Source organism: Hyla sarda, chromosome 4 (genome assembly GCF_029499605.1).
Source record: "Hyla sarda isolate aHylSar1 chromosome 4, aHylSar1.hap1, whole genome shotgun sequence".
Taxonomy (NCBI): domain Eukaryota; kingdom Metazoa; phylum Chordata; class Amphibia; order Anura; family Hylidae; genus Hyla; species Hyla sarda.
This window is the reverse complement of record NC_079192.1, coordinates 406,847,506-406,869,415: the sequence shown is the minus strand read 5'-3', so window position 1 is coordinate 406,869,415 and position 21,910 is coordinate 406,847,506. Positions and strand designations below refer to the sequence as shown.

The window sequence follows — 21,910 nt, the reverse complement described above, 5'->3', positions numbered from 1 at the left end:
GGAAAATTAAATAGAAAGAAGCATATTTTTTAATAACATGCAATTGTAAAGTTATTCTGTATACATTAATCTATAATAGATCAAAAGTTTTTTTCATGAGAGGTACCCTTTAAGCGTCTCCTCTAAAGTGAGTTATACCCCAGTAAATTTACAAGTGTCCTGTTCTGTCATCTATTGTAGACTGCTTTCCTCCAAAAACAGCATCACACCTGTCCTCAGGTTGTGTGTGGTATTACAACTCTGCTGTATTCAATTCCATGAAAGTGGCACTGTTTCTATAAAGGTAGCTATGTTTTATAATCCCAGATAACCCCTGTAGGTAGCATTCGGAAATCATTTCAGTGATGGAATCAGTATGACTGAAAACTTATACACAAGAACCTCTTTATTGCAGTGTTTTCCAAACAGTGTGACTCAAGCTGTTGCAAAACTACATCTCCCAGCATGCCCGGACAGCCAAAGGCTGTCTGGGCATGCTGGGATATGTAGTTTGCAGTAGTATTTCTCCAGCACATGGTATAGATGTATGATAGATGTGGGTCCCACCTCTTTTATGAGTGCTTGTTTGGAGGACGAAGGATAAATGGAGCTAGCTGCACTTCCATTAAAGGGGTACTCCAGGCAAAAACTTTTTTATATATATCAACTGGCTCCGGAAAGTTAAACAGATTTGTAAATTACTTCAATTAAAAAATCTTAATCCTTCCAATAGTTATTAGCTTCTGAAGTTTTCTGTCTAACTGCTCAATGATGATGTCACGTCCCAGGAGCTGTGCATGATGGGAGAATATTCCTTGCATGATGGGAGAATATCCCCATAGGAACTGCACAGCTCCCGGGACGTGAGTCATCAGAAAGCAGTTAAGACAGAAAACAACAACTCAACTTCAGAAGCTAATAACTATTGGAAGGATTAAGATTTTTTAATAGAAGTAATTTACAAATCTGTTTAACTTTCCGGAGCCAGTTGATATATATAAAAAAAAGTTTTGGCCTGGAATACCCCTTTAAGTGAATAATAGTTCTGTTCCAAAAGCAGCGCTGGCTGTGAATGGTGCAAACTATAGGTCAAGATCAGAACAATATACAGTAAGTAAAGCATTTGATGTAAATTCTATAACTACACAATGATGTTTAATCGTCAAGTCTCAGATGGCCTTAAACTACTCGTGCGCCATTTTCCAATCACAAAAGGATGACCCTATGTGCCGGGTTTATGAAGCCGTCTACAATGACCCAAGGGGTGAAGACATAAAAAGCCTTGACGCCTTTCCCGCACAAACTTTCACAGTAACTGGATGCAATAAAACGGAGCGTTTTCAATACATTCGGGAAGAATGTGACATTTAATAAAATGTCAAGCTGAAACTTGGCATTAGTCATCGGCAATAACCAGACAATCTGACATTTTAGTTGTGAAAGGGTAAATGTGTAATGGCCAGAGGATGCCTGGAGGTGGCAGCGCAGTCACGTGGATGGAAAAGACTTGGCATAAGCTGCCAGGGCAGGAAGACGAGCGCTGGATGTCGGGATTCTCCCTCTTAAGATTTTCCTATAGCATTGCTACCTAGCTACAGGGAACAACACCTTCAATGGTGCGTATTTTAAAGGAGCATATTCACCCCTGACACCATGTTACTATTTTTTGTGCTGATCATCGTTTTAATTAAATCTTAAATAATGATATCTTTATTATAATTATTAATTACCGTATATACTCGAGTATAAGCAGAGTTTTTCAGCACGATTTTTCGTGCTGAAAACGCCCCCCCTTGGCTTACACTCGAGTGAACTCTCCGCCTGTCAATCCCTTCTCAGTGGTCTTCAACCTGCGGACCTCCAGATGTTGCAAAACTACAACTCACAGCATGCCCGGACAGCCATCGGCTGTCCGGGCATGCTGGGAGTTGTAGTTTTGAAACATATGGAGGTTCGCAGGTTGAAGACCACTGCGGCCTTTGTCATCATCCAGACCTCCCCTTTAGTTTTGTACTCACCTCCCCTCGGTGGGAAGGAAGGGTGAGCTGTTCCAGGCCATCTATGCTGCAGTGACCGTCCGGTGGGGAGGATTAGTTGTAGCAGGCTGTACATTTTCATCGGGAGGCCCTCTTCTCCGCTGCGGGCCGGCCCCGGACTAGTGACGTTGCCTTGACTACGACGCACAGGGATGTCTGTGCGCAGCAGATGTACCTGCACATGAACGTCCCTGTGCGTCGTCGTCAAGGCAACGTCACTAGTCCAGGGCCGGCCCGAAGTGGAGAAGAGGGCCTCCCGATGAAAACTGACAGCACGGAACGACTAACCCTCCCCTCCGGACGGCCGATGGCTGTCCGGGGATGCTGGGAGTTGTAGTTTTGCAACATCTGGAGGTCCGCAGGTTGAAGACCACTGATGAAGGGATTGACAGGCTGTGATGATGACGGGGGTCTAGATGATGATGACGGGGATCTGGATGATAATGACGGGGGGGATGATGAAGGGGGGGGGGGGGGTCTGGATGATGATGACATGGGGGGGATGATTTATTTCCTACCCTAAGCTTATAGTCGAGTCAATAACTTTTCCTGGGTTTTTGGGGTGAAATTAGGGGCCTCGGCTTATATTCGGGTCGGCTTATACTCGAGTATATACGGTATTTGTTCTATTTGTCTGATCTAGAGTTCACTGCCCATATATGGTTACCATAAAGGACTGTTCAAAATCACACGCCTGGACCGAAATAGCAGCAATAGCGATGAGGAAACAGGTCCTTTAATTGTTACCTATGAAGTCCCAGATGAAGACGCTCTTGTGGAAAATGCGGGCGGATTTAAATCCATGATGAAAGACTTGCTCCAAGGCTGAGACAAGGCCATTTTCTCCGCAGAGCAGGATGGTTAGGCTGCCTCTCTGCAGGGAAAGAAAATCGTGTAAGAGGCTTTAAGGAGACGCCGCTAATGTGGATTAGCTCTGAAGAGCTGCGCTGTAGAATAACAGCCGAAGGGGACTTAACCAGCTCAGCAATGACATTGACGCTCATAGCAAATATACACAGCCGGGGGATGGGAGACTGTACCCCTATGAGGAGTACTAGTTATTAGTACTGAAGTTCTTATAACTCTCTCATACCTGTGGATACAGATGGTCATATTTGTCCCTATGACCATGATGCAAGGTACGGACCTTAACCATCCTTGGCCACCTCTAGTGGTCTAATAATCTATAGTTATATATCAGACAGGAGGCTCATATCTTATGCATTAATCTTCCTTTATTAATGCCCATAGCAGAAATTCAAAACTCTTTTAATGAATTTTTACTAAAAACTTTAAAGAACCACTTAAAAACTACAACTCCCAGCAGTCCATAGGATGTATTGACCAATCCCTGGCCGGGATGCTTGGTATATAAGGGACTGCTTCCATTGTCTCCTCCTCTTTCTTTCTGCTCATAGCAGAACTTCAGATAAGTATTATCACTGTTGTTTGACTGTCTGGGCATTTCAAGTATAGGTCTGTATTCTATAATACAGTCCTCCCTGTTGCCCTGTGTTTTCATTCTATTTACATTCTATTTACATTCTATTCCATTATATTTTCGATATATAATCTATTGTTCTATACTGACTTTACTAGTGCTGCGCCCTTATACCCCCACTCCGGGTTTTCTTTTTCCTGTCAGCGGCACTCGCCGCCCCTGTGCGGCGCCTGTCACAAGTTTCAACTCATTTCTTCTTCAGCGCCATCTTCGGCACCATTTTGTTTACTTTTCCTCTTCTTCTTCCTCCTTTTAGCGCTCGCTCCGCGCGGAGGGGAGGTAGGTGTGTCTTAGTCAGCTAGCTCGTCCTACCTGTACACAGTGAGCGGTAATCTCGCGAGATTACGCCGCTCTGCGATTTTCAACGCTCCTCCCTGCATCGCAATCTCCAGTTCAGTGAGATCGGCGTGAGGGACGGAGCCTGGACTAGTTTTTGCTGTATATTGTCGGTATTTACTGGGAATTTATTCCCTCTTACCCCTACTGCCCCCAGCTTACCTCTATAGAGCCCTTGTAGACTTTAACTGCTACAGCCCCTGGGTACATTCATATACCCCATACTGATTAACATTATGGCAGATGACAATACTACTAGTTCCCCCAGGGGAGAGGATCCTACCTTGGATGCACCCCTTTACCTGACTGCTGCCCAGATCCAAGATCTGATAAATAAATCAGTGCAAGCAGCGATGTCCTCTGTCCTGCCTCCCAAAAGTTCGCAGCATCCTGCACATACCTCTCAGAAACCCTCATGCAGTGGCGAACCACCCTATAAAAAGGGTAAAGCGTCTCAAAAACGCAATCATACCATCATGGTATCTGACTCCCCGGCAGGGGAAGTAAATTTTATGCACCAGGCAGTTCCTGACCCGGCCTGCCGACCCACTTTGCCTCCAGACTCTAATAGACCCCTGGGCCCCGGGGAGTTGCGTAAGCAGGGGCAACGATCCGCTAGACGGACCAAACCGGATTCATTTGTAGATTCTACAGATGAAGAATCCTCCGCAGAATCCGAAGTGGCTGATGCCAATGAGTCTGACAGTGCAATAGAGGATAGTGGGCATATGGCGATCCCTGAGGACGCTAACCCTGTACCCCAGGGTGACATTGTATTAGACTCTCGTGGAGAGCCTTTCTTTGACCCAGAGGCTATAACCCATCCGTGCTCTGGAGACTGGGCTCCCACCCCTGAAGTGTCCCAATATATAGAACATTGGGCTCGCAGGTCGGTGGATAAGGCTAACCGCAACAAGTTAAAGGCGGAATGCCCCCGACCATGCATTCCCAAGAAGGTGGTGCTTACGCCCGAAATTGACCCCATACTCTTACGATACCTCACTAAACATGGAAAATATTCCAAGAAGGGTATCGAGAGGTCCTTCAGGACCATCCAGGATCGAATCTTGGACCTCTTCGGCCCTGTCACCATGATTCTCAATCTATCGGAACAGGCGGCGGCAACTGATCAACCGATCGATCTGCTGCAACTTAGAGGTTGGGCCCAAAGAGCGGTATGTCTGCTCGGGTGTGCAAACACCACTTGTGCGACTGAACGTCGACGATCAATCTTGATGAGACTTGACCCACAACTCTCTCACTTAGCGGAGACTGAGCCCGGACCCGCTGCCGAGGGCCTTCTCTTCGGAGATACCCTTATCAAGGACATCAACAAGATGGTCGGGCTGTATACCAGCCTTGACAAAGCCCAAACATCCCTTAAGAAAACGAGTTCGGCTAAGGTTTTCACAACGGCCGGCAGAAGCAGGAGCCGATCTGCCGGCCGCAACTACAATACTAGGCCGTACAACAGAGCTCCAGCTCCTCAGTACAACCAGGCTCCACAACCCTACCCTGTGCCAGTCGCACAATCTTCACCCTTCTTCCCACCCCGTGGACGTCCTTGGAGAGGACGTGGAGGAAGAGGTTACCCCCGCTCCAGACATACTACCGGTGAGTACAACACACCTGAGTTCTTTTCCCATTCCCGTAGGGGGCAGACTGCAACATTTTATCCACGCATGGTCAGCAATTACTGCAGACGCATGGATACTCCGGACAGTGGCAGGGTATCAAATAGAATTCTGTTCCCTACCAGACTTAACTTCAATTCCACATCCCATCCGGTTCTCCGAACTAAACGTTGCTCTTATAGACAACGAATTACAGGACCTTCTGTCCAAACAAGCGGTGATGGAGGTGGACCCCCTTTCCCCGGGGTTCCTCAGCAACCTCTTTCTAGTCAAAAAGAAAGGGGGAGGTTATCGCCCTGTCATAAACTTGCGAAATCTCAACCAACATGTCGTTTATCGACATTTCAAGATGGAAGGCATCCACTTTCTGCGGGACCTTCTACAACCAGGAGACTGGTTGGTAAAGGTAGATCTGAAAGACGCCTATCTCACGGTTCCCATACATCAGGCCTCCCAACACTTCCTACGTTTCCTGTGGAGAACCAGAATGTGGCAATTTACTTGCCTACCCTTCGGTCTCTCGTCCGCCCCATGGTGTTTCACCAAACTTCTGAAACCGGTGGTGGCAGCCCTAAGGAGCAGGGGAGTGAGATTGATTATATATCTAGACGACCTGCTCATCATGGCTCGTTCCAAACCTCAAGCGGAGGAACATGCCGGCTGGACGGTTCAATTGTTACAACACTTAGGATTCATCATCAATCACGAGAAGTCAGTTCTCGTCCCAGCTCGGGAGATGGAATTTTTGGGATTCTTGGTGGACACCGATCATGCTGTCCTCAAATTACCCAAAGCCAAGCTGACTATCATCCGCAAGGAAATCAGGGCCGTGTTACACAAACGACGAGTGTCGTTACGTGTGCTAGCACGCCTGGTCGGACTTTTATCAGCCTCCATACAGGCCATATTTCCCGCCCCTCTCCATTATCGGGCCCTTCAAAGGCTCAAGTCACTACATTTGCGACAAGGGCTTCGTTACGCGGACGAAGTTCCCCTATGTCCGGAAGCCGTAGTGGAACTTCGGTGGTGGTTGCGTCATGCCGTCGAATGGAACGGCAAGACCATCTTCAATCCCACTCCAGACTTCATTTTGGAGTCGGATGCGAGCCGTCACGGTTGGGGTGCTCGATGCGGTCTCTCTTCAACAGGAGGGACATGGTCCGCAGAGGAGTCTCTGCTGCACATCAATGCGCTGGAGCTTCTGGCAGCATTTTTTGCCATCAGGAGCCTACTACCTCGAGCATCCAATTGCTGTGTATTGTTGCACATGGACAATATGTCTGCGGTCCAATATGTCAATCGATTGGGGGGTCCCAGGTCCAGAGTACTTGCAGACCTCGCGAGAGAGCTTTGGCATTTTTGCCTTGCCCGCAACATTGTCCCGATAGCGGAATACATTCCGGGGGTTTCCAACATGGTGGCGGACTGGAACTCACGCTACCTGACAGATTCCAGCGATTGGCGGCTGGACCGATCAGTCTTTCAGTCCATTTGCCGCCTGTGGGGTCCTCTCTCTATGGACCTGTTCACCTCCCGACTCAATCATCAACTACCCCGCTTTTACAGCTGGAGGCCGGATCCAGAAGCCTACGCGGTAGACGCCTTCCGCCACATATGGCCCCGGGGGACGCACTATGCATTCCCACCGTTCTCAATGATCCTCAGGGTGCTTTTACAGATAACGAACCTGAGGGCGTTGGTGGTGGTGATCACTCCCTGGTGGCCGACACAGCCATGGTTTCCCCTTCTTCTGGGGATGACTGTGGATTTTCCCAGATTGCTCCCTCAGCTCCCTCATCTCCTGTCCAATCCGACAGGGGATCTTCATCCTCTGATCACAGACCACACCCTGCATCTCCTCGCATGGTTGGTTTCGGGGTGCCAGACACAGATAAAGACCTTTCAAGATCAGCTAGGGACCTCCTTGCCTTGGCCTGGGCCCCCGGGACTAGATCGGCATATCGATCAGCCTGGAGACTCTGGGTACGTTGGTGTGATCAACGGCAAGTTGATCCCGTTCAGGCACCTGTGTCTGTAGTGGCCAACTATTTGGCGGATTCTTTTGAATCCGGGAAATCTTACAGTTCTATCAATGTGTACCGATCTGCAATCTCTGCTTATCACACTCCAGTGGATTCTCTACCAGTAGGCAAACACCCTTTGGTATGTCGCCTCCTGAGAGGCGTTAAATTTAAACGTCCTCCTCGCCCCAAGTATCAAGCCACCTGGGACGTATCTAAAGTCCTATCCATGTTCTCGGCATGGGAGGACAATGACGCGCTTTCTCTGAAATTGCTGTCCTTCAAGCTTACGGTGCTTCTATGCTTGATCTCCATCAAGCGCGTATCGGACGTTCGGGCTTTAGACATCTCCAGGCGACAATTCTCGCCATTAGGAGTTAAATTCTCTGTCGTGCGTAGGACAAAAACCGGACTTCATTCTGTTTTCTATCCTTCTTTTCCCGCTCATCCACACTTGTGTGTGGTCCGCTGTCTTCAATCATATGAGTCTCAGACTGCTTTGCTACGTTCCTCGGAATCCTCCCAACTCCTCATCTCTTACGTGCGTCCTCACCAACCGGTGGCTTCAGCCACTCTAGCACGGTGGGTACGCTCTGCCATGGATATGGCAGGGATTGACGTTTCCCTGTTCGGGGCCCACTCGACCAGAGGTGCGATGGCTACTAAAGTGGTCACCGCGGGAGGTTCCCTGGCAGATCTATTGATGGCAGCGGATTGGTCTTCAGAGGACACCTTCCGTCACTTTTATTTTAGACCGGAGGAACACATATCTATGTCAATTTTGTAATTTGTCTGTCATGTATTTATATCATTCTTATGTCTAGCTTTGAACTTGCATAAGATATGAGCCTCCTGTCTGATATATAAATCTAGATTTTCCTAGCTTGTGACGGAAAATATTAGTTATATGAAGACAGGAGGCGAGTATCTTCCCACCCAACCCAACCCTGTCATGGTATTCCTTTTCTTCCCAGGATACTGAAGACGGCGCCCTACATGTCGGAGGCTGAGGTGTTCCGGAATTTTTTCCTACTCGTTATGGTGTCCCCGTTGGGACATGGTTTCGGCCGGTGATTCAAGGTCTTATGGAATCGGTTTGGGTTCTATCGTGATTCCAGGTTCAAGTTGCGGCTACAGTTTCGCATCAAGAAAGAGGAGGAGACAATGGAAGCAGTCCCTTATATACCAAGCATCCCGGCCAGGGATTGGTCAATACATCCTATGGACTGCTGGGAGTTGTAGTTTTTAAGTGGTTCTTTAAAGTTTTTAGTAAAAATTCATTAAAAGAGTTTTGAATTTCTGCTATGGGCATTAATAAAGGAAGATTAATGCATAAGATACTCGCCTCCTGTCTTCATATAACTAATATTTTCCGTCACAAGCTAGGAAAATCTAGATTTGTGAGAGATTAACTATTGCCGATCAAGAACCGAGATCTGAAGATTGGGACATGGAGGGTTACAGCTATGAAGGATTGGGAGGAAAGTAGGTTAATCCCACTAGAGTAAGATGGCATTTTCAGGTCAGCAGAGAAAGCCGTTGTGTGAGCTGGGGATGGCTGCAGACTGCGTCCCCTCATATCAGTGCAGAATATGGCGACTACCTCTTTTTCTGGCTTGTGGAAATGTTTTACAATATTGTTCACAGCTTCTCCGATTCCCTCTTGAATCTGCCCGGCATTTGGTTCTGTAAAAGATCATAAAGGTCCAGTCAGTTCTGCTTGCAATATTATGCTACTTATTCATGCATTTAGTTAATTTCTTGCTCGGTACCACTTTTGCCTTCTGTACCCAAGTTCCTTATTTTTAAATAGAGCATTGATATAGTAAAAATTCAGAATCTCGAGTGGACATTACAGTGACCCCCCGACCTACGATGGCCCCAACATACGATCTTTTCAACATGCGATGGCCTCTCAGAGGCAGAATCAACATACGATTCTTTTGTATGTCGGGGCTAGAGATGAGCGAACTTACAGTAAATTCAATTCGTCACGAACTTCTCGGCTCGGCAGTTGATGTCTTATCCTGCATAAATTAGTTCAGCTTTCAGGTGCTCCGGTGGGCTGGAAAAGGTGGATACAATCCTAGGAAAGAGTCTCCAGCCCACCGGAGCACCTGAAAGCTGAACTAATTTATGCAGGATAAGTCATCAACTGCCAAGCCGAGAAGTTCGGGACGAATCGAATTTACTGTAAGTCTGCTCATCTCTAGTTTTAATGCATACTGAATTAAAGTTAATTATTAGGCACTTCCCCTTTCTATTTATAACTATATACAGTGGTTCCTCAAATTACAATATTAATTGGTTCCGGGACGACCATTGTATGTTGAAACCATTGTATGTTGAGACCATAACTCTATGGAAACCTGGTAATTGGTTCTGAAGCCCCCAAAATGTCATCCAAAAATAGGAAAAAGTGAGAATTAAAGAGAAATAAGTAGAAAACTAATATAGATAAAGCAAATCCTTATATATAAAAGTAAGAAAGATCTGCTGGGAGCTGTAATCACTGTCTGTGTCAGTGTTTCCCAGCCAGGGTGCCTCCAGCTGTTGCAAAACTACAACTCCCAGCATGCCCGGACAGCCTCCGGCTGTAATCACTGTCTATGTCAGTGTTTCCCAGCCAGGGTGCCTCCAGCTGTTGCAAAACTACAACTCCCAGCATGCCCAGACAGCCGAAGGCTGGGAAACACTGGTCTATGTAGAGGACAGAAGCTTCTTCAGGGTCCTGTACAGAAAAAGCAATGTCCTAAAAGAAAATAAAAAAATAAAAAAGGAAAATGAAGCCGCCCTCACATGGTGTCCAAAGGAGCATCTAACCCTGGTACAGGTAAGGAGTACAGAACATGTAATACCTCCCTGTACTGTAGGGGGCGCTACCAGACACCAGTCAGTGCATGTACTTTAGGACTACAGGGGTTTTACCAGTGAAATGTCCATTCTGATTGGTCGTTTCTTCCAGTCATTGACATGTTTCGCAGATTCCATAGCATTGTATGTTGAGTCTGGTTTCAAGTTACAATGGTCCAGAAAAGACCATTGTATGTTGAAACTATTGTATGTTGAGGCCATTGTAAGTTGAGGGACCACTGTACTAGTTGCTCAGATTATTACGTTTGCCCTTTTTTTTTCCTGCTTCCAACATCTCAACGCCAAGAACCAACTCTTCGGTTCCAGTCTGATCTATCCAACCCTCTACCAGTGTGCCTCTGTCTGTTACACAACTACAACCATGGCTGTCCTGGCCTGCTGGGAGTTGTAGTTTTGCAACAGCTGGAGTCAGACTGGTTGAGAAACACTGCACTTCACCTGTCACTGGTTTTAAAGGAGAACTCCGGAATATAAAAATGGTACCCCATAGTGCCGGCAGTAAAAAAAATAAAGATGTACATACCTTCCTCCGCTCCCCCGGGGCCTCCGGTAACCGGCTCCGCCGCGATCCACTTCCTGGTTGCCGGTGGTCGGATGAATCAGCCAATCACCAGCCGCAGCGCAGTACGACTCGGCCGGCGATAGGCTGAGCGGCAGTGTGAAAACGCTTCAGGATACAAAATTCTTCACTACACCGGCACCTGCGGCCGGGGCCGAAAACGTCACACTGCCGCTCAGCCTATCACCGGCCGAGTCAGACTGCCCTGTGGCTGGTGATTGGCTGATTCATCCGACCACCGGCAACCAGGAAGTGGATCGCGGCGCAGACCGGAGCCGGTTACCGGAGGCCACAGGGGAGCGGAGGAAGGTACGTACATCTTTATTTTTTTTTACTGCCGGCAGTATGGGGGACAATTTTTATGTTCTGGAGTTCTCCTTTAAGGTAATGGCTGATAGGTGTACACACAAAGATGGGACTACTTGGCCTTCACATTGGACGACCAAAAGCATCTGCAGATGGGGACTCGAGCCACTGGTTGGGAAAACATTGGTTTCTGTCCAGCAAGAGCCGACATACTTACTGGAGTTCTTCCCTGTTAGAGAGGGAATGCTTAGCCTGCGGGCCATGGTGGGCGATTTCTGCAGAGGTGGGGTCCGACTTTGCTTTCCGAGATCGTCGTCAGACACGGGTGTTATAAGTTCTCCGATCAGTACCCTCTCCAGGCTTCCATCGCCTACTCCTTTTCCCAACCAACGTCCACACGGGAATCTAGAACCAAGAGTAAAATAATTCTCATTACAATAACTTTGCATCAGATATACGGCATTGTGTCAGACTATACAGTGCCTGCTGCATCTTCCACCGCATTCACTGTAGGACTATAGGGAGCTGAAGAACTTCTAATGCAGCCGCCATAAGTACATGAGAAGGACTATGGTCCCTACAGACAGCAACACCAGGAACGCAGAAACAGAATGACCCAGATCCGAGCCGCCCCAAAGCGACGCTAATCTAAAGAGGAGAAACTTACTGCACCAATATGTCAGATCCAATCCATGAGACAATTACACAACAAGGGCAAATATATCCGAGACTCTCGGTAGATGCTACAAATAGTCAAATACAACCAGGATAATGATCTGCAATAACTCAGCGACAATGATTCCCACCTCTCCGTATACAGGATAGGCTGGAAATGTTGGATAGACGCCGGATCTCCAGACACTGGAACCAGGTACAGAATAAACAGAGAAGTGGCCGCTCATATGCATGGAGTACTTTTTTATTTATTTAATTTTTTTATTATTTACCGTATATACTCGAGTATAAGCCGTCCCAAATATAAGCTGAGGCCCCTAATTTCACCACAAAAACCAAGGAAAAGTTATTGACTCGACTATAAGCCTAGGGTGGGAAATACATCATCCCCCCCCTGTCATCATCCAGACCCCCGTCATCATCCCCCTGTCATCAATCCAGTCCCCCGTCATCATCCAGACCCCCGTCATCATCACCCTGTCATCACTCCCCTCGTCATCATCCCCCCCCCCCCCTTCATCATCACCGCCTGTCAATCCCTTCAATCAGTGGTCTTCAACCTGCGGACCTCCAGATGTTGCAAAACTAGAACTCCCAGCATGCCCGGACAGCCATCGGCGAATACACACCCCTATCGCGGCGGTCCCTGTGGCCATCAACGGCCGGGACCCGCGGCTAATACAGGACATCACCGATCGCGGTGATGCCCTGTATTAACCCTTCAGAAGCGTCGATCAAAGCTGACCGCCACGTCTGAAGGGAAAGTGACACTAACCCGGCTGCTCAGTCGGGCTGTTCGGGACCGAACAGCTTACAGGACACCGGGAGGGACCTTACCTGCCTCCTCCGTGTCTGCTCCGTGCCCGGATCCCCTGCATGGCCGGCGCTCTCCGTCGTCATCACGTTGTCGCGCACGTCATCCAATAAGAGGGGCGTGCGTAGCGACGTGATGACGGCAACGGAGAGCGAGGATCCCGGGGAAGAAGACGACCGGAGCGACGGGGACGCGGCGACAGTGATGGAAGGCAACATCCAGGGCAGCGGTGATGGGTCCGGCGCGGCGGGGACACGCGAGTACTACCTCCTATCCAGTGGTCTTCAACCTGCGGACCTCCAGATGTCACAAAACTACAACTCCCAGCATGCCCGGACAGCCAATGCTGGGAGTTGTAGTTTTGCAACATCTGGAGGTCCGCAGGTTGAAGATTACTGTTGGGTTAAGAATTTTTTTTCCCTAGATTTTGCACCTTTAAAATTGGGTGCGTCTTATATGCCGATGCGTCCTATAGGGCGAAAAATACGGTATACAGCAGGATAAGCTGAGCAGATTGAGATGGATAAGAAATCCCTGCTCTTTCTATTCTAAGGAGTCCAGTAGACAGTGCACATAATGATAGGACCGCCCACTGGACTCCTTAATTATGTAGAGATCAGAGATTTCAATTAATAATTCACAAGTTATACTGAATCTTTTCCCACAAAGATATAGATCAATCTTCTCAGCTCCTCCTGTGCTATAACATGATGCCGATAGGTTTTCACGGTGACCGGTTCCCTTTCAGGACGTCCAGAGCTTCAGAGCTGCAATCACTTCTCGGAGAACATTATCTCATTGCTTGAGAACGTTCTGTCTTTTCTTACATATTTAAAACTTTGTAATCAAATTTTAAACATTGCAATTCCAAAAATGGCTTACTTGTACGTGTGCCCAGTTATTTCGTTCCTGACCATGACGCAATCCACCAACCATTTGGCCAGGAGTCCTGAGTTGTCGTGTCCCAGCTGGACTGTGGTTAGTTTGCCCAGATTCTGACACTGATGAAGAAGGGACATGAAAAAAAAAAAAGTGAGAACGATAAAAACTATTTTAGGAGGCCTAAAAGCAGATTTATACAGCTTCCATTGCAAGTAGTTGGGTAGATTTACAGTTGTGAATCGGTAAGATTTCTGAAAAAAATAGTATGCATCCCTTAGCACAGCATTTCCCAACCAGGGTGCCTCCAGCTGTTGCAAAACTACCACTGCCAGCATGCCCGGACAGCCTTCGGTAGTTTTGCAACAGCTGGAGGCACCCTGGTTGGGAAACACTGTCTTAGCATTATATTTAGTATGTGTTTTATACACTTTTTACATCACAAACACTCTAAGGGGGAGGGGAAGACACCTACTGTAAGAAAATGCCAATTTTTACCTAACACTATAAAGTTTTATTTAAATTTTTTATTTTTACTTAAAAACACAGCAAGGATCCTGTACATCTAGTGGGGAGACACTATGTATATTGTTGCCATTGGGCACCTTTAAATTCACAGAATAGATAAAGTGGGGCAAAAAAGTATTTAGTCAGCCACCAATTGTTACAAGTTCTCCCACTTAAAAAGATGAGAGGCTGTAATTTCCATCATAGGTTATAACCTCAACTATGAGAGACAGAATGAGGGAAAAAATCCAAATGTTTGATTCTTTAAGAATTTATTTGCAAATTATGGTGGAAAATAAGTATTTGGTCACCTACAAACAAGCAAGATTTCTGGCTCTCACAGACCTGTAACTTCTTCTGTAAGAGTCTCCTCTGTCCTCCACTCGTTACCTGTATTAATGGCACCTATTTGAACTTGTTATCAGTATAATAGACACCTGTCCACAACCTCAAACAGTTAAACTCCAAACTCCACTATGGCCAAGACCAAAGAGCTGTCGAAGGACACCAGAAACAAAATTGTAGACCTGCACCAGGCTGGGAAGACAAACTGCAATAGGCAAGCAGATTGGGGTAAAGAAATCAACTGTGGGAGCAATTATTAGAAAAATGGAAGACATACAAGACCACTGATAATCTCCCTCGATCTGGGGCTCCATGCTAAATCTCACCCCGTGGTGTCAAAATTATCACAAGAATCCCAGAACCACACGGGGGGACCTAGTGAATGACCTGCAGAGAGCTGGGACTAAAGTAACAAAGGCTACCATCAGTAACACACTACGCGCCAGGGACTCAAATCATGCAGTGCCAGAAGTGTCCCCGTGCTTAAGCCAGTACATGTCTGGGCCCGTCTGAAGTTTGCTAGAGAGCATTTGGATGATCCAGAAGAGTATTGGGAGGATGTCATATGGTCAGATGAAACCAAAAGTAGAACTTTTTGGTAAAAACTCAACTTGTCGTGTTTGGAGGAGAAAGAATGCTGAGTTGTATCCAAAGAACACCATACCTACTGTCAAGCATGGGGGTGGAAACATCATGCTTTGGGGCTGTTTTTCTGCTAAGTGACCAGGACGACTGATCAGTGTAAAGGAAAGAATGACTGGGGCCATGTATCGTGAGATTTTGAGTGAAAACCTCCTTCCATCAGCAAGTGCATTAAAGATGAAACGTGGCAGGGTCTTTCAGCATGACAATGAACCCAAATACACCACCCGGGCAATGAAGGAGTGGCTTCATAAGAAGCATTTCAAGGTCCTGGAGTGGCCTAGCTAGTCTCCAGATCAACCCAATAGAAAACCTTTGGAGGGAGTTTAAAGTCCATGTTGCCCAACGACAGACCCAAAACATCACTGCTCTAGAGGAGATCTGCATGGAGGAATGGGCCAAAATACCAACAACAGTGTGGGAAACGCTCATGAAGCCTTACAGAAAACGTTTGACCTCTGTCATTGCCAACAAAGGGTATATAACAAAGTATTGAGATTAAGATTTGTTATTAACCAAATACTTATTTTCCACCATAATTTGCAAATAAATTCTTTAATAATCAGACAATGTGATTTTATGGATTTTTTTTTTCTCATTATGTCTCTCATAGTTGAGGTATATCTATGATGAAAATGACAGGCCTCATCTTTTTAAGTGGGAGAACTTGCACAATTGGTGGCTGACTTTTTTGCCCCGCTGTATGTCCACATGCACATAAATGCAGGAACCTTTGTGATATTAAAACATATTACAGTGCCTTTCGCCATCTTTCACCACCTTACAGGTGACATCCTCAGGGGCAATGACCCCGAGGACGTCATCTGTAGGGTGATGAAACCTAAAAATATATTTCAGTGCAACCCCAACATGTTTCACCACCCTAAGGACGGCGTCCTCAGGGACAATGACCTTGAGGACGCCACCTGTAGGGTGGCGAAACATGTTGGGAGTGGCACTGAAATATGTTTTAATATCAGCGGAATTCCTGCATTCATCTCTACATGTACACTGCAGGTGCATATGTACGGGACCCTTGCTTAGTTTTTAACTTTATGTTCTCTTTAATAAAAGTTGAGCTTTATTTATAGTGTTAGGTAAAAGTGGCCATTAGGCAGCACAATATAAGTTAAAGATGATGTTCAGCAGTAAGAAATGTATCCCATAAACACAGGATAGGGGTTAAATGTCTGATCGCAGGGGGTCCAACTGCTGGGACCCCTCGCGATCTCCTGTAAGGGCGAGTTTCGTACCCAGCATATCAGCTGGTCAAAACACGCCCCCTCCATTCATTTCTATGGAAGTGGCGGAGACATGTGAACGCTGTGTCTCCGCCTCTCCCATGGCGATGAATGGAGGGGGCGTGTTTCCATCACTTCCTTCAACAGAGCCGGGGCCCTGTACGGGAGATCTCATCCGAGATCATAACTTTATCCCCTATCCTGCAGATAGGGGTTCAACTTTTTCCTGCCGGACACCATCTTTAACAATATCGACAACCTGCAAGATCTATGGTCAAGAACTGCCAGATCCTCAACCATTGCACAAACTATTTAACAGGGACACAAGATGCTTTCGATGGAAAAACAAACCTCGAATGTCATCTCCAGCAAGTTCTTCGGGATCTGCATGACGCCGGTGTCCCCCAGCTCTCCGGAAACGCACACCCACGGGTTGGATGTGGTGATTGCGTTGCTCAGCTTCTTGATGGGGACGATGAGCGCTCTGTACGGAATCACTGGGGAACAAGAGGAGATTCATTATGTCACATGAAGCGTTCCCACATCACTTCGTGCATAAAAAGTGGGTCAGGGTCCTGGCAGATTATTCAGGTCTAGCGAACGGAGATTACAAAAGAAATTCTTTCATCAAGTTGTCAGTAGTCTATTGAGTCCAAGATATGAAAATTGAGGGGGAGGGAAGTTATTAATGGACAGCGAGATCTGTAGGGGCCCTTAAAACACAGATTATTATTGAATTTAAAGAAACAATCCAAGAAAAACGGACACTATGCCTAATGCATGGACTCATGTAGCAGAGGATGACACAGGAATACAAAGACCACCAAAGAGTCCACGTGTCATGCTCCACCATCTTGGCTCTACATTAGGCATAGAACAGTTTTGCATTGAGGGAATTGTCTGGATATATTAAGTTTGCCAAGTGAGAATTCCACAGATGAACTTACAGATAGTGGTGAATACGCTGGTAAAGCAGAAATAGTCGACAGCATTCAATGACAGGAGATGGTAGAGAAACTGCTCCTTCTCCTCCTCGCAACGCAGGAAGGCGTAACGTTTGTATAACTTCCTGGAAGAGAGATTGTAGTTGGCGCGCTCAGAATCATCTCACGTCACACAATCTAGAACACTAGGCAGCACACCTAGAATGTATAACCTCATCCAAACAAAAAATATGAAGACCTAGAACCATATACAGTGACCCCCCCCGAGCTACGATGGTCCCGACATACGATCATTTCAACATACGATCACTCTCAGAGTCCATCGCATGTTGAAGGCAGCATCAACATCCGATGCTTTTGTATGTCGGGGCCATCGCATAAACGGCTATCCGGCAGCGCATATTGCTTCAGTTGCCACCGGATAGCCGTTTACGGTGCCCCGTGTGGTCCGCTGATGGTCACTTACCTGTCCTCGGGGCTCTGGCGCGTCCTCTTCGGGATCCTCTGCATCGTCTGCGCTCTCCATCTTCTTCATCACGTCGCTGCGCACGCCGTCCCGTCATCCAATAGGAGCGGCGTGCGTAGCGACGTGATGGCGGCGACGGAGAGCGAGGATGCCGGGGAAGCAGAGGCCTTGCCAGAGCGTTGGGGACACCCCGGGGACACGGCGACAGCGATGGACGGCGACATCCAGGGCAGCGGTGACGGTCCGGAGCGGCGGGGACAGGTGAGTACAACTTCCTCTAACAGTGGTCTACAACCTGCGGACCTCCAGATGTTGCAAAACTACAACACCCAGCATGCCCGGACAGCCAACGGCTGTCCGGGCATGCTGGGTGTTGTAGTTTTGCAACATCTGGAGGTCCGCAGGTTGTAGACCACTCTCCTACACTTTACATTGCACGGATCCTTCAACATACAATGGTTTCAACAAACGATGGTCCGTTTGGAACGGATTACCATCGTATGTTGAGGGACCACTGTATATTCCTAGGGGCTTAACATCAGTCTAGGCAGCGCAGCTTGGCCCATACAACATAAGTCCTGGCAGGTGGCACAGCTAGTACCACATGACCTCAGCTTAGGCAGAACAATTCGGACCACATGACCTCAGTCCAGGCAGGCAGCACAGCTAGGACCCACAAGGCCTCAGCTCATGTAGACCGCATACATTTTAGCTAAGCCATCATGGATAGCACCTACAGTCACCCAACTGGGGAGATTTATCAAACCCTGTGCAGAGGGTAAAGTGGACCAGTTTGACCATAATAACCATTTTAGAGGCTTTTTTTTAAATAAAAAAGGGATTTGATTGGTTGCTATGGGAAACCGTTCCACTTTCCCTCTGCACAGGTTTTGATATATCTCCCCAAATGTGTTCAGCTTGGGCCCCTTTCACACTACTGTTAAAGGGGTACTCCGGCGCTAAGACTTCTTATCCCCTATCCAAAGCATAGGGGATAAGATGCCTGATCGCAGGGGTCCCGCCGCTGGGGAACCCTGTGATCTTGCACGCAGCACCCGGTTAAAATCAGTCCCCGGACCACATTCAACAGCTGTCACGCCTTCTCCCATAGGCTTGCATTGAGGGGGCAGAGCGAGACATCACACGGGGGCGTAGCCGTGACGTCAGAATGCTCCGGCCCCCGTGATTGCCAGTAATCAGACCCGGAGCGATCGTGCTCCGGGGACCGATTTTAACAAGTACTGCGTGCAAGATCACGCGGGACCCCCCGCGATCAGGCATCTTATCCCCTATCCTTTGGAGCGCCGGAGTATCCCTTTAAGTTCCTGCAAAAACTCCCATCATGAACTCCTGTCAGAAAGTCCATAAAACGGCCATCAAAAAAATCCCATTCATGTCAATGGGATTTTTTGACCATCCTTTAGCATCAGTTATGTCCTGTTATAACTAACCTCTTGTTTTGTACCGTCAAAATTAACGGTGGAATATGGGACGTTAACATTTCAACACTGAAGTCTATGGGTGACGGATGTTCACAAATGACATCCGTTAATTTTATATTGCGTTATGATCCGTTATTGCCGACATAAAATAACGGACTATAATGGTGCATGATGGATGAAATAATGGGTGATCGCAGATGTTATTTTGACAGAATGGCCGTCAAAATTGGTCATCAGTTATCATCAGTTGTATTCAGTTATTTCATCCATTTATTTGTGACCGGTTATTGTTGTCAGAATGCAGGAACATAGCGGTAGTGTGAAGGGGCCTTACCATGGAGTATCTTGTGCCTACATACACAGACGACACTTACTTGGTGAGCATGTGGTTGGTGAGAAGCTGCTTGAGATGCTGGGATAACAATTTCTTCTCCAGAGAAAGTCGTATCCAGCCCCGGGCTCTGCCCACATCAGTCTTTATAACGCTCAAGTTCTGGATATGTCTGAAAAAAATTAAAATAAATCAAGAGGTCGATACAGATGGATGTGAATAATTAGTTGAGGGAAATAAATCGCCATCTTCCCCATCTGATAGAGCCCCCCCCCACCCCCCTCCATACTGCGCAACTTTACATACGCAAGGTCTGTCCCTTTAAATAAAAATATTCTGCAGGTCGTAAAAAGAAAGAAAGAAAAAAAAAAACATACAAAAACCCTCGGCCTTTCTGATCAATGTTCAATAGCAACGCAATAAATATTTGATGTCGGGAAGCGCACCCAAATAAATTATTCATCTTACAAAAAACATGACATGCATGCGGAAACAAGGCTTCAGGATCAATGTGCATCCTTAGGTCTGTGTTTCCTAACCAGGGAGCCTCCAGCTGTTGCAAAACTACAACTTCCAGCATGCCCGGACAGCCTTCGGCTGTCCGGGCATGCTGGCAGTTGTAGTTATGCAACAGCTGGAGGCACTCTGGTTGGTAAACACCGTCTTATGCTCTTAGAGTCACACGTGCAAGTGTAGGAGACAGAGAGAGCTGCCCAACGAGCCCGCGCTACCTTTAGTCGGACATCATTTTTCTAAGGTTTCTAATTTCTGATTGTAATTATTTTTTTTCCTTTTTGTACACTATTACGGGACTGCCATCTTGCCCGGGCTGTTATTTAACAGCATTTGGAGAGATGCTTTACAGCGAGCCCTATGGACATAGGTGACAATAGACTGAAGCTGTCCCATTGATATGAATTGGAAATGTGTCTGGGCATGCTCTGTGATCTTTTGCACAGGTCAATCTACAGCAGGGGTCTCAAACTCAAATTATATGGGGCCACTGGATGTAGCGCCTGGGTGAGGCCGGGCCGCATGCGCCCCTCACATATAATGCCCCCATCATGCGTCCCTCATCATCCACCAGAAACACATAAAATGAAGTTTTCTATGTTTTATTTGTGTTTAAAAAAGCTGCCACTAGGTGTCTCCCTACTTGTCCAGAGCACATTCCCCCCCCCCCCCCCCATTTCTTGCACAGATTTTGGACTCCTGCTGGCCTGGCAGAAGTCCAAAATCAGGAAAAGCTGAAGGGAGGGGTGCGCAGCCTTAGCCAATCACAGCTCATCTCATACTGAACTGCTCTGGGCTGTGTGTAGCAGAGTGAGGGAGGAAATTCTCCCCTGTATGGCTTCAGATGATGTCACGCCTGCTGGGGAACGCCCCTTCCCAGTCTGTTGAGCTGACTGAGACTGAGCACAAAATACAGAGCAATTTCAAGGTAGAAAACTAAAAAATTATAAAAATAAAGGCCGGGGGTGGTTTATCATAATGGGGGGCAGTGAACTGGAAGGATTATAAAATTTAACAAGATCACAAGAGGTACTCTAAACAAAATCATTTTCTGATCGACACATCGACAATGTCTACTTGTTTAAAGAGCCCTTCACAACAAAGTGTCCTCCTGTAGCGATCCTCACTGAACGACTGATCTGTGAGGAAACCTGGCACTAAAGCATTTAGTTTTCCTGTAGCGCCACCACAGGAATAATGAAGAATTACAAATCAATGAGTTGTTTGTGTAATACAAGATATAATTGGCCCTCCAAATAGAGACATGCTCATTGTAACCGCTCTCCAGTCTGACCAAGAGTCGAGGATCCTAAAAGGAGGACCCCTTTTACTAAAGGGGTTATCCAGGATTAAAGAAACAGAGTTAAATCTTTGTTCTTAAAACAGCACCACACCTGTCCTCAGGTTGTGTGTGGTATTACAATAGGCTCCACTTGAACTCAATGGAACGGAGCTGCAATACCACACACAACCCGAGGACTGGTGTGGTGCTGTTTTTTTGGAAGAAATCAGCTATAAATTTTTAAATTCTGGATAACTCCTTTAATTTAGAATCTTTATCGGGTGTATGAAGATGATAGTTTCCTAAACCAGACAACCCCATTAGATCTATGGTTGTATGATAAAAATCATGGGATTCAGAGATTAAATCATACACCTCAATCTTAAACTGTTCATAGTCTGAGTTACAGTTTTAAGTGGTACCCTTCCACCCATTTATGACAGATCCCTCCAGTGCAGATAGGTGGTAGAATACCCCTTAATGTTTTAGATCCATTTTGCCCATTGACTTTGTTAACAGTAATTGTTAAAAACATCTCAAAATCCCCTTAGATCGGCCTTTCGCTTGTCAGGGCATGATGGGG

At 46.8% G+C, this 21,910-nt stretch overlaps 1 protein-coding gene across 4 annotated transcripts in view; it reads right to left on the bottom strand.

The window, feature by feature from the left end:
* DENND5B (DENN domain containing 5B) overlaps positions 1–21,910 on the bottom strand; it is a 110,530-nt gene that overhangs the window by 2,876 nt on the left and 85,744 nt on the right. For all 4 annotated transcript variants that reach the window (XM_056517543.1, XM_056517544.1, XM_056517545.1 and 1 more), the window contains 7 exons: positions 19,576–19,704; positions 17,297–17,418; positions 16,701–16,846; positions 13,618–13,736; positions 11,464–11,651; positions 9,111–9,193; positions 2,763–2,889 (listed from right to left, as the gene is read on the bottom strand). In XM_056517543.1, the coding sequence (XP_056373518.1) occupies positions 2,763–2,889; positions 9,111–9,193; positions 11,464–11,651; positions 13,618–13,736; positions 16,701–16,846; positions 17,297–17,418; positions 19,576–19,704 (914 nt within the window). The remainder of the gene's footprint in view (positions 1–2,762; positions 2,890–9,110; positions 9,194–11,463; positions 11,652–13,617; positions 13,737–16,700; positions 16,847–17,296; positions 17,419–19,575; positions 19,705–21,910) is intronic.